General features: G+C 47.0%; 1 protein-coding gene across 4 annotated transcripts in view; it reads right to left on the minus strand.

Moving 5' to 3' along the window:
* Positions 1-503: 503 nt before the first annotated feature.
* Positions 504-12,713, minus strand: part of VWC2 (von Willebrand factor C domain containing 2) — a 36,923-nt gene continuing 24,713 nt past the window's right edge. For 3 of the 4 annotated variants that reach the window (XM_064161213.1, XM_064161215.1, XM_064161214.1), the window contains exon 4: positions 504-988. In XM_064161213.1, the coding sequence (XP_064017283.1) occupies positions 837-988 (152 nt within the window). In that variant the 3' untranslated portion in view covers positions 504-836. Of the gene's footprint in view, positions 989-5,101; positions 5,167-12,713 lie in introns of those variants that run through there. The other variant, XR_010306279.1, reaches the window with a different exon arrangement.

The raw sequence follows: 12,713 nt of genomic DNA on the forward strand, positions 1-12,713 counted from the left end.
CTGTGCATCCCACAAACAATGCCATGCCTTTCCTTACCATCATTTCCACCAGCTGGGTGATGCCATATTGTTTATATTACAGCAAACAAGTTGTGATGTGCTATGTCTGAACTGAGCATCGGAAATTGATTTTGTCTGATTACATTTTTATAACAAAAGCTATGAGAAACCAATTTTGTGTTCCCCACTGCTCTAAAGTTATCTCATCTGTCAGCCACTAGATAAGCAGCAACCATGAGAAGGAGCTGACCCACCTCTACGCTAGAGAGATATTAGTGAGTGCATGTTCCCTGAAAGCATATTCTACTCCTTTTTTTTCCCCCCAAAAGCAAGAATGTCAAAGTTTTGTCCTATGCTGGATCTTCTCTGGCTCACTAAAGTGGAAGTAAACAAGCAAAACCAACAAGAGCCCCAAGAAAACCCTCACATGGTTAAACTAGAACAGAAATGTGATAGTTCAGCCACGATGCATGTAGATGAGAGGACAGACAACAACACAGTACTTTAATTTGTATTATCTATATAAAACATTTATTTTGAAGCTCTATAATAGTCTTATAGAAATACATATAGAATATTTTATAGAGTGAATTTTAGTGTACTCACTGTGAAAATAACACATTTATTAAGACAGGTATTCTTACGTCCAGATGTTTTAAATATATGCACTTCTTGGCCTTGCACTTCAATATTACCTCCAAAAAGAAAATGCCAGTATTTGATTCTTTGCTCCTCACCAGAATCTTCTCCTTCAGATATCCCTGGGTCATCTAGGCTGCTCACTGCTGTGAGATGTGTTATAAAAAGCACAAAGAGTACTTAGATTTGGGGGTTTCCTATATCTGTTTGCATTCATGTCTAGTGCACATCGCTTGCCGTTCAATTCTCCAGGTGCCTTCTTCGTAAGTACAGTGACATATAGTGCATTCGTCCGTTTTCACCTCCCGGCCTGCTGGAATGACAGTGGTTTCTGCAAAGCAGTTTGGGCCTGAAAAGAGGAAAGAGTTTATTATGGGACACTTGTAGCACACTGTAATCCAGCACAGTTCAGCTTTAGTCTCAAGCACAGAAAGCCTAACGCAGAGTAACGCTGGGCACATTAAACAACTGTGCGCATCGTGCGCTAGGCATAAAGGCAGCTGAGAGAGCAAGGACCCTGCCCTCCAACACGGCTGAATGCTTTCAGTATGGATTGTCCTGCCCTCCACAAAGGAAGGTGCAGGAAAGCTTCTCTGTGAAAGAGTGATTTCCCATTGGGATGGGCTGCCCGGGGAGGTGGCGGAGGCACCGTCCCTGGAGGTGTTGAAGCAAAGTCTGGATGAGGCACTCGGTGCCATGGTCTGGTTGACTGGCTAGGGCTGGGTGCTAGGTTGGACTGGATGAGCTTGGAGGTCTCTTCCAACCTGGTTGATTCTATGAAACATGCCACTGCAACAGAGACTCAGGCACAAACCGATGCAGATTAACACAGATTTCAGCTAGGAAATGTGCTGGTTTCAACCCAACTGGAACATTTTTACTGAGAGAAATTAAATTCTTAGCTGTGAGAAGAAAACAACATGTGCCCTATATCACCCATTCTTCTGAGAAACTCAACTAGGCAACATATGGATAAGACACTTCTCACACCCTGCTCAGCTCTCACTTCTTGGCTGTGCCTCCTTTCTGGCAGTCTGGTCTCTAGGGTTGTCTCTGCCTTAACTCTCTAATCACCCTAACCTTTTTCCTCTCCTTTCCTTCATAGTCTTTTTGACTTGTGCAAAACCTGCAAGACCACTTGAAATTTAAGCACTGTCTAAAAGTCACAAGGGAAACAAAATTGATGCCAATCCACTCTGTAGGACTTAATTCTGGTAAAGTAAATGTTGCAGGCTATACTTCTGTCTTTGTTTTAATTTCAATTTCCCAGAGACTCAAATTTAGTTGATAGAACCAATAACAATTTATAGGATGCCCTTCCCTCTTCCCCCTTCTTTCCCAAAAGGAATTAGATGGAGAGAGAGGAAAGGTAAAGCAGACCCAAATAAATCATCTCACTGCAATTTGGAAGTTAAAAGAAGAAAAGTTTAACAACAAATAAAAGGTTTACAAGGTAGGGAAGTTACAAAGGTATAGGGAAGGGGAAACAAGATACAAAACATGTAAATATACAACCAGATTTTGATGGCAATGTTTTGTCTGCCTCGTGGGTGATGGCCACGAGGTGAAACATTGAGCAGCAAGAAACAGAAACGGTGATTTCTGGTGAGCAGGAAGGCAGGGGAGAGAGAGCAAGCAGGAAGTCCCCCTGCTTTTATGGATCTGAGACAGGGAGGGGGAATGGGCTAACCACCATCACCTGGTGGTGTTCAGACCCATCCTTGGGAAGGGGTCAAGACCACCTGGGGTCAGGTTGAAGATCACCCTCCCCCCCTCCCCCCCCGAGGGTTAACCCTGTCCACCTTGGTTATAAAAAACAAAGGGAGGTGGTGGAGTCACCATCCCTGAAGGTGTTCAAGAAAAGACAGGATGAGGCACTTAGTGCCATGGTGTAGCTGACTGGCTAGGGCTGGGTGCTAGGTTGGACTGGATCATCTTGGAGGTCTCTTCCAACCTGGTTGATTCTATGAACATAGGCAATAGAATTCACTAGGACTCAGAATGCACAATTAGCAGCACCTTGATGCCATTATGACAAGTCCTCCTTCTATCAGTTATTAAATGTAAAGACACAGCAAGGTTGATTAATACAGGTGAATATTGGTAGATATAGAGAAGAGCAATAACCATCTACTTGAGACAGGGACTCTACAAAAGAAATGTCAGCAACAAATATTTTTTAGTATCATGCAACTCTTCTGCAAGAGAATTGCCTATTTCCTGTTGCTGCATTTGCACTCATCATTACTGTAGCTGCAAACCCTACAGAGTACTTAGGCTGGCAAGAATCAACTGGCATCTTTGCCTCATCTTTTTCCTTGCAATATTGCATGCCCACAATACTGTGGTTAATGTCACAGAAAAGGTCATAGATGAAAAGGCTGAACTGACTGTATTACTGCAACATCATGCACATAAATGTCAGTATAGTTCAGTGTCCAAACACAGGAAATTAATTCCACAGCTCTCCTTTTATCATTTCTCCAAACCTTCTAGCTTCACCTAAACCTCATTCAGCTTTGCAGCTGTGTGAGCTGGTGCTGCTGTTGGTGTCCTCTGGCTCCCTTCCCACCAAGCAGGCAATGCTCATCCCTTTCATAGAATCTGCCAGGTTGGAAGAGACCTCCAAGATCAGCCAGTCCAACCTAGCACCCAGCCCTAGCCAGGCAACCAGACCATGGCACTAAGTGCTTCATCCAGGCTTCTCTTGAACACCTCCAGGGATGGCGACTCCACCACCTCCCTGGGCAGCCCATTCCAATGCCAATCACTCTTTCTGACAACAACTTCCTAACAACATCCAGCCTAGACCTCTCCTGGCACAACTTGAGACTGTGTCCCCTTGTTTTGTTGCTGGTTGCCTGGCAGCAGAGACCAACTCTCACCGGGCTACAACCTCCCTTCAGGTAGTTGCAGACAGCAATGAAGCCTGCCCTGAGCCTTCTCTTCTCCAGGCTGCACACCCCCAGCTCCCTCAGCCTCTCCTCATAGGGCTCTGCTCCAGGCCCCTCACCAGATTCCTTCTCTTCTGAGAAGCAGACACAGAGAAACCAGACTTACATAGCTGGACTGGCCAGAGGCTGATGGGGTATGAGAGGTGGCAGCTGTGGGACCCTTGGTGCAGGGCTGCACCTCTAGCAGCACTTACTCAACTACTGACAATTAGACAGGCAGTGCTGATGAAGCAGTTAATGATCTGACTAGCCACCTGCCTTAAAGGACAGCAGGGAAACTGAGGAACTGAAGATCCTAAGCAGACAGTGAGGCAAGAATGGAGGACAGGCACAGAAATGCTGGTATTAGCCTCCAGCGTGCCACTTTCCTCACTCTCCCTTCACAGAGAGGGATGTACATTAGTGTCTCCTCCACAGTTAGAGTGGATAAGCTGCCCCAGGGGCATAGCATTTACTGAAACTACTGCTTTACTTAAAATGGGGCAGTTTGTACTGATTCAACAAGATTTCCAGCTTCCCCTCACAAAGGGTGAGCCATTTTCTTGCAAAATTATCTGCCTTAGCACGTGGAAGGAAAACACTTCCAAGTAAAGTGAGGCTGTCCAAGCTCCACAGCAGTGGTGGGTTCCTGCTGAAGGAGCAGTGACTTCCTTCTCTTTTGCCTACAATGCAGGCTGCCTGCTTTCCAAGCTCCTTCCTGCTTCTAACAGCATTACTTAGCCTGATGTTAGCACCTGATACTTGTACAGTGAAGCAGTGGCTTGTTTACACTTGTTTCATCTATAGCATGAACCTGCTGGACCCCAACCCCAACTGCATACACTTAAGAGAGCTCTAAGGCAGTCAGCAGTGCTGCAAAGGCTCACAGTAGATTAACTATATAGCCATAGCACTCTTAAACCCAGCAGAAAACTCTGTAGGACATAGCATCAATTCTAGGTCCAGCCTGAAATCTACCATGACATCATTTGCTTGCCTCAAGTATATGCTGGTGCTGTCAGACTCCTCCTGACCCATGCCATGTTGGCATCAGCAGAGGTTTCTTTCCTAGGGCTGAGGCACAGCTGCTGCCATCTTAGAGATGCCTTGAAGCAGCGAATTCAGTGCAAATCATAGTCAGGGTTGGAAGGGACCACAAGGATCACCTAGTTCCATCCCACCTGCCATGAGCAGGAACACCCTACCCAAGAGCAGGCTGCCCACAGCCTCAGTCAGCCTGGCCTTAAACACCTCCATGCCACCTTTGTGACCTCTGGACCTACTCCAGAGGCATCAGAACTGGACACAGTGCTGTAGGTGAGGTCTCAGCAGAGCAGAGGGGCAGAATCCCCTCCCTGTGCTGCTGCTGCTCTCCCTGCTTTTGATACACCCCAGGACACAGCTGCCTCCTGGGCTGCCAGAGACCAGTGGAATGACCATCAAACCTCTTCCTAGCTAACCGGGGGGCCACCAGGCCCCCCGGCCTTTGTCCCACTCCCAATCACCCAGTGTGCACCAGAGGGACTCACCAGTGATGACAGGAGAAGGATCCCTCTGCCCCATCAGGCATGGCTTGGGGCTGCTGCCTCTCCTGGTCTGATTAAAAAGGGACTGCAAAGTGCCCACACCTGGAGTGGGAGGAGGCTCCAGCAGAGCCCAGGTGCTCTGGGTTTAGAGGGGGAAAGGGGGCAAAATGGGTGGGTAGGGTGGAAAGGTGGCAGATATGGTGTCCCAGGGTGATCTGCTAGAGATGGTCCTGCTCTGGCAGGAGGGGCATGGACTGGATGATCTTCCAAGATCCTTTCCAGCCCTTACTATCTTGTGATTTATTCTCTGTGGTGGTTTAAAGCTAACCCTCTGGCCTGGTTTTAAACTGTAAACAAGAAATAGGAAAATCCCAGAGGAAAAACTAGTAAAAAGTAAATCAAAGAGGGGGTTGGCTGCAAGAGGAAAGCAATGAGAAGTCTCTGTCATTCCCTTCGCTTGCTAGACTGGGATAAAGTGCACTGCACAAACTCTTCCTCCTTCCTTTTCTTTCTTGCCCTGGCTCTGCTGACCATGGCTGAGCCTCTTGTTATGGCTAAGTGGAGAGCAGCAGTGAGGCCTTTCTGGTTTCTCTCTCCCTTATTGGGGGCTGAGAGAGGGGAGCAAGGGAGAGAGATATTTCACTTTTCCCTTGTCCAAGGAGGGTCAGAGAATCATAGGATCAGTCAGGGTTGGACACTAAGCACCAGACTGGCATGCAGCTCTCAGCTTCCCTTCTTCTGCAAACAGTAGATCTTAGCTTCCAAAAGCAACATTTATAGTGGGATGTTAGGAACATTTGTAGTTAATTCACTGAAAGTTTGTAACTGGTTTAAACCCACAATGTTTAACAATAGCACTGGGGTAAATGTTGCTATCCCAATGTTTCTCCAAGTGTTTATGCTGCTCCTGTGGAAAGTTTCAGATGACTCTCAAGTTCTGCTTCCATGTTGACAAATACAACAATCTAATTACAATGCAAATGTTGTTATCTCAGAAGAAAACAGCTGGTACTAATTATCAGCAGAGAATGCCCAAGCCACTCACCTCCAGAAGCAGTATCACCGGTAACCCTGACAACCTTGAGGAGGCTTTCTGAAGCTTCCGCTCCTCTTCCTCCTCCTGTGTGCTGCAGTTATGTCTACTTCCTCATCAGCCTGCCCCTGCTTTTGCATAGGTATGTGTTCCCCAAACCAACTAGATTAATTTGGTAAGCTGTATTTTAACCCACTGCTTTCATCGTGTGTTAAATCAAATTATGGACACAGAAATCCAGCCAACTGCACACAGATGTGCCTTCCTGAGGAGTAAGTCATCTCTTTCAAATCTCATCACCTGCTCCAGAGATGGCATTGGTATCTACTTTGTGCCCTTCCAATCTCTAATCTCTTCTGAAGAGCCTGTATCTCCCTGAATTTTGTTTCCCTCTCTTGTGGATATATATGTCTATCTCCTGTGAAGTGCTGGCTCAGAAGATAAAGCACAAAAAGCAGCTGGCAAAAGTAGTCTGTGACTTGGATTACAGCAGGCTCTCATTCTCTCAGAAAAATAAGTTCATTACTCCTGCTGCTGACACAATTCTGACTGCTCCCAATCCAGAGCAACCTTTTACTTGCTGTAGTACCTTTGGATGTTACTGAACCAAGTCCAAAAGAGAGTTTTCACTTACAGAAGAAGGATTCAGGTAGATTCAATTTTAAAAGCAATTTGGTACCACGAAGAACCAACCATGTGCTATTTCTCTGGTTTATCAACACCTGAAGATGCTGGCAGCCAGAGAACCATGGCAAATGTCCTGACATACTTCCAGTATTTGTGTGTGTGTATATACATACATACACATGAATGACAGGGGCAGGGAAAAAAAGCTATTTATCCACTTTGCAGTTTTACCTAGATGCCATGGAAGTGACAAGGCACAGTGCCTGCAATGCACTGCCTTTCATGAAAGCTGGATTTTGTCCATGCCAGACAGAGCCTTGGTGCTTTTAAGAACAAGAACCCCTCTTTCTCTGTTAAGATCAACTTTGGTTAGATGCACAGGGAGCTGACAGATTGGAAAAGAATCTGCCAAGGCCAAACCAAGTAAATGTAACATTTTACCACCTAATTTAGAAGGATGGGTGTAAGAGCATCTGCTACGAGTGAACAGACAGGAGAAAGCTCAGTCAAGTTGTCCTGTAACTGGGATGATCATGTTTGCAGTGGCATTGCTCTGACAGAAGTGGGTACCAAACTCCAGAATTTGCTGTAGTTTAAGTGTGCCCCCATATGTGTGCAGGTGCCTATACATGCTCTTTCATCTGGAAGATAAAGCAAGCTGTAATCTTAGGTTTTAATAGGCTGTTTAAGTGACTCATAAGCCCTGTTTACGATTAAGTTCTGTTGGTTTACTTTTTTACTTATCCTGTGTGCCAGCACTATTGATTCACATTTTGTTCCAGCCATTGGAGGAGTGGCCAAATCTCCACAGAACACAAAACAAAGCTGTGGAAGGATTTCTTGCTGACAGAGGACATGATTTGATAAACATGAGCAACCCATGCTGCAAAGAGTGTCCTTGAGCCCATCTTGGAGGCAGGAACTAAGGTGATGAAACAAAGCCCCACGTCCAGCTGCGAGGGGGCAGGATCTGCTGGCCGCAGGAGGCTGACCCTACAATGGTTTTCTTTAAGCATTAACCTACCTGTGCCTAACATGTAGCCTTGAACCTATCTGTGCCTTCCACAAGTACCAGTCTTACCTAAGCCAGCTGAATACGCCTCCCCTGGGGCTGGCAGGAAAGACGCTGTGTCACTGCAGCACTGCTGGGTGCACCCTGACTCTGGCCATGACTTTCACTGACACAAAGCCACCACAGACACTGGACTGATCCCTTTCACCACTGCTTCTTCCTGACTCCACTGTCTTATACACAACACTGGTCAGGCCACACCTTGAGCACTGTGTCCAGTTCTGGGGCCCTCAATTCCAGAGAGATGTTGAGGTGCTGGAACATGTCCAGAGAAAGGCAACAAAGCTGGTGAGGGGCCTGGAACACAAACCCTATGAGGAGAGGCTGAGGGAGCTGGGGGTGTGCAGCCTGCAGAAGATGAGGCTGAGGGGTGACCTCATTGCTGTCTACAACTACCTGAAAGGGAGGCTGTAGCCAGGTGGGGTTGGTCTCTTCTCCCAGACAACCAGCAACAGAAGATGGGGACACAGTCTCAAGTTGTTTCGAGGAAGTACAGGCTGGATGCTAGGAGGAAGTTGTTGCCAGAGAGAGTGATTGGCATTGGAATGGGCTGCCCAGAGAGGTGGTGGAGTCACATCCCTGGAGGTGTTAAAGCAAAGCCTGGATGAGGCACTTAGTGCCATGGTCTAGCTGACTGGATAAGGGCTGGGTGCTAGGTTGGACTGGATGATCTTGGAGGTCTCTTCCAACCCGGTTGATTCTATGATTCTGTGATGTGCAGTGATGTTAGCATCCCTGGAGTGACAATGCCAAATGCTACTGAAACCAGGGCTGCATGGTTACTTTCATGCAGGTAGAAACTGCTTGCACAGGAAGAGAACAGTCCATAATCCCCCCACAGACCCTGGGATTTTCCTGGGTGTTAAGAGAGCACAGTTTTATCTATCTGCTTTTTGTGTACTGAACAAAAAAACCCCGAAGGAACATCAGACACTACACAACCCAGTAGTACTTGGACCAAACAGAAAGCTTCAGAACATGAAAGGGTCCAATTAAATAGGAGGCTTCAGCACCATTAAAAATAAACTACATGGAATAACTTCCTTTATATGAGAAAACATAGAAAGGCTTAAATACTCTGCTTAAAAGTGATTTTCAGAAGCCCTACCAGTGACTTGTGAAGGGATCCTGTGTTCCATGCAGAAACAGCACCAATTACACACGAACTGAACAGTTTGTGTGTCTTACAGAAAATTACATAAACACTTAGAAGCCAGCAGGCTGTGCATCAGTTTTGCACTCATCTTGCTTGCAGCTGTCACCACCCCAGTGATTAGGAAATCAGAGACACGGGGCTTGAACGCTTCAGGGAGAGCTCACATCCGATGTCTTACACAAGAGAACCACTCAGGGGCTGGCACTTCTCACCTGCTGCCCAGCTGGCTGCCACCTCTGCCTGCTGGCACCAGGTTTCCACTGATACAGCAATCACAGAAAGCTGTCTGCCTGTGCTGCCCCAGCTCTCTGCTCCTCCCTGCACCAGCCAGGCTCGGGCTAAAGCCAGCCTACAAGAGGGGAGGGTGGTTTCAATCCAGGAATGCCCTGCAGCTCAGCATCCTGCAGAGAAGTTTGTGGTTGAGCAGAGCCCAGCAGCTGCATGGAGGCAGAGGCACTCAGCAAAAGCACTTGGAAACTATTTCTGCAGCCCAGAGAAGGCACACAAAACAAACCAACACATCCTTAAATCTTCCCTCAGTTGGAGAAACTGCAGCAGCATTGCCAGCTACTGCAGGGACATAGAGGCTGACACACTGGTGGGATGCTGTGCGGGTCACAGTGGGGCAAGCTGCTGCCTGCCCCAGCACTTGCAGCGTGGGGCCTTAAGAGCTCTGCTGCTGAGCTGAACAGGGCTAATCCTTCCCTTTCTTAAACCACCTCTGCATCCCAGTGACCCTGCAGGGCTCAGGGGAGTTACCAGGGGCCTGCTGAAAGGTCTGCTCAGCATAAAGTCATCTTCTTTGCACTGCAAAGCATGAGCTTACTCTTCAGACTAAGCAAACTGTGTGAAATGCCTCAAAGGGTTAACCTCCAAACTCTTGAGCAAATTTAACTAGACCCTGCACTTCCAAAAGCATGTGATACAGGGCAGTAATTTAATGCACCAGGGACCTGCTGCAAACACTGGAACTAAAAGCACATTTTAATTAGCTAAAACACTGCATCAGTGGTGGGCTGTAATGTTGATCAGGTAGGTTAGTAAGGTTGCTGGGAAGCATACAGTAACTCAGGCAGCAATGCACAGGATTGTGTATGTGATGAAAACCATACTAAATGCAGGATCCCAGTGAAGGAAAAGATCCTGAGAATTGTTATGAAAAAACCCTGAAGACTTCCAACTAAATTGAAAGCTAAAGTGTATTTGCCTTGTCACCATAAAACATGAGGTAGCTTTTTAGGATATGAGGGAGTGACAGGACTGGGGAAATGGAGCAAAGCTGGAGATGGGTAGGTTCAGAGTGGAGGTGAGGAGGAAGCTCTTCAGCATGGGAGTGGTGAGAGCCTGCAATGGGTTGCCCAGGGAGGTGGTTGAGCCCCATGGCTGGAGATGTTTAAGGCCAAGCTGGATGAGGCTCTGGCCAGGCTGATCCAGGGTAGGGTGTCCCTGCCCATGGCAGGGAGGTTAGAACTGTCTGATCCTTGTGGTCTCTTCCAACCTTGACATCCACTATGTAACATTTAGATTCAAACCCAGGTATTACATAAAAAGCTATAAAAAAAAGGACTGACAAACATTAGGAAGGGTAAAATGGACACGAGGAAACCAACCCTGACTGATTCTACTATTTGATGATTCTAAGAACATGGTATACAAGAACATGGCATTCAATCAAATCAACAAAGCATTATCAGCCAAGCATCAGCTGTTTTTTTTTTTTTCTTCCACTCAATTTTAGAATAAATACACTGAATACTGCCAAATCAGGAGTTATCTTTCTTACTGAGAATTATTTATATCAGCTCACTTAGCACAGCTTCATTCAATTCCAGACAGACTGTCCCATCAGGCAGTGACAGCTCTCCCAATTAAGCAGTCCCCTTGCAAAATTTGTCTCCCAGCTTGGTTTAGCTTTTCTGCTAGTTTGGATTTTGTTAGTGTGACTGAAGCTTTGGTGGTTTGTTTTTAGTTACAACCCTTCCTGCCCCTGGTACCCTGAGCAGCTCTGATCCCATGGTAGGTCAGGATGTGACTCAGGGCAAGTCTGGCATCAATCCCTGCCCCAGCACACTCCTCTCTTGGACAACCAAATGAGGTTCAATAAGGACAAGTGCAGAGTCCTGCACCTGGGAAGGAATAATCGACTGCAGCAGCACAGGCTGGGAGATGATCTGCTGGAGAGCAGCCCTGTGGAGAGGGACCTGGGAGTGGAGAACATCCATGGCACAGCAATGTGCCCTTGTGGCCAGGAAGGCCAATGGGATCCTGGGGTGTATTAAGAAGAGTGTGTCCAGCAGATCAAGGGAGGTTCTCCTGCCCCTCTACTCTGCCCTGCTGAGACCTCATCTTGAACACTGCACTCAGTTTCGGGCTCCCCAGTTGAAGAGGGACAGGGATCTGCTGGAGAGGGTCCAGCAGAGTGATTAGAAGACTGGAGCACTGCCTGATGAGGAGAGGCTGAGGGCCCTGGGGGCTGTTTAATGTGGAGAAGAGAAGACTGAGAGGGGATTTAATAAATGTTTATAAACAAACAGCTGAGGGCTGGGGGTCAGGAGTGGGGGGGACAAGGAGCAATGGGTGTAAGCTGCAGCACAGGAGGTTCCACCTCAACACAAGGGGAAACTTCTTTACTGTAAGGGTTCCAGAGCACTGGAGCAGGCTGCTTAGAGAGGCTGTGGAGTCTCCTTCTCTGGAGACTTTCAAGGCCTGTCTGGTTGTGTTCCTCTGTGATCTGTGCTAGATTGTGTGGTCCTGCTCTGGCAGGGGGATTGGCCTCGATGATGTCCTTGTGTCTCTTCCAACCCCTAATATCCTGTGATCCTGTGATACAACACATCAAATAATAGCTTTTATGCTGTTCATCAGAAACTGTCAACAAGTCAGCTGCAAATTTAAGACCTCATTCCTGAACAGACTTCATATATTCAGCTTAGGACCATGTCTAAAGATAGTAATTTAGAAATGCAACCAGGAACTAATTAAATCTAAATATAAGTGGAACATGGAAATTGCTGACTGTGAGAAGCTAATTCCCTCTTGCTTACATATGCATCACCCTTACACAACTCTTGAATCAACAACCAACTTACAGAGATGCTTTGGGATACCATAGGATGGAAGGGACATCCATTTTAAGGAATCATCATAGAATCATCATCACAGAATCAAGCAGGTTGGAAGAGACCTCCAAGATCATCCAGTCCAACCTAGCACCCAGCCCTAGCCAGTCATCTACACCATGGCACTAAGTGCCTCAGCCAATCTTTTCTTGAACACCTCCAGGGATGCTGACTCCACCACCTCCCTGGGCAGCCCATTCCAATGCCAATCACTCTCTCTGACAACAACTTCCTCCTAACATCCAGCCTAGACCTTTTCCAGCACAACTTGAGACTGTGTCCCCTTGTTCTGTTGCTGGTTGCCTGGCAGAAGAGCCCAACTCCCACCTGGCTACAGCCCCCCTTCAGGTAGTTGTAGACAGCAGTTCACCTCAGTAGGAACATCAGGATACAGAGACACCTTGAAAACAAGTCAGGGCTCATTTAGAGGCAACACGAGCTTGCAATGTAAGCAACCAAAATTCACACAAAGGTAGTTGCAAAGATGCCTGCTCCTCTAAGAAGACAGAGACAAGCTATTTGCAGTCAGCAACAAAACTATTTACATGTCCTACCTCCAAGCTAAAAGCACACAAGGTTGCAGACACTACCAACACTACCGAAGCTCC

The sequence above is a fragment of the Pogoniulus pusillus genome, chromosome 21, assembly GCF_015220805.1.
Source record: "Pogoniulus pusillus isolate bPogPus1 chromosome 21, bPogPus1.pri, whole genome shotgun sequence".
NCBI lineage: Eukaryota > Metazoa > Chordata > Aves > Piciformes > Lybiidae > Pogoniulus > Pogoniulus pusillus.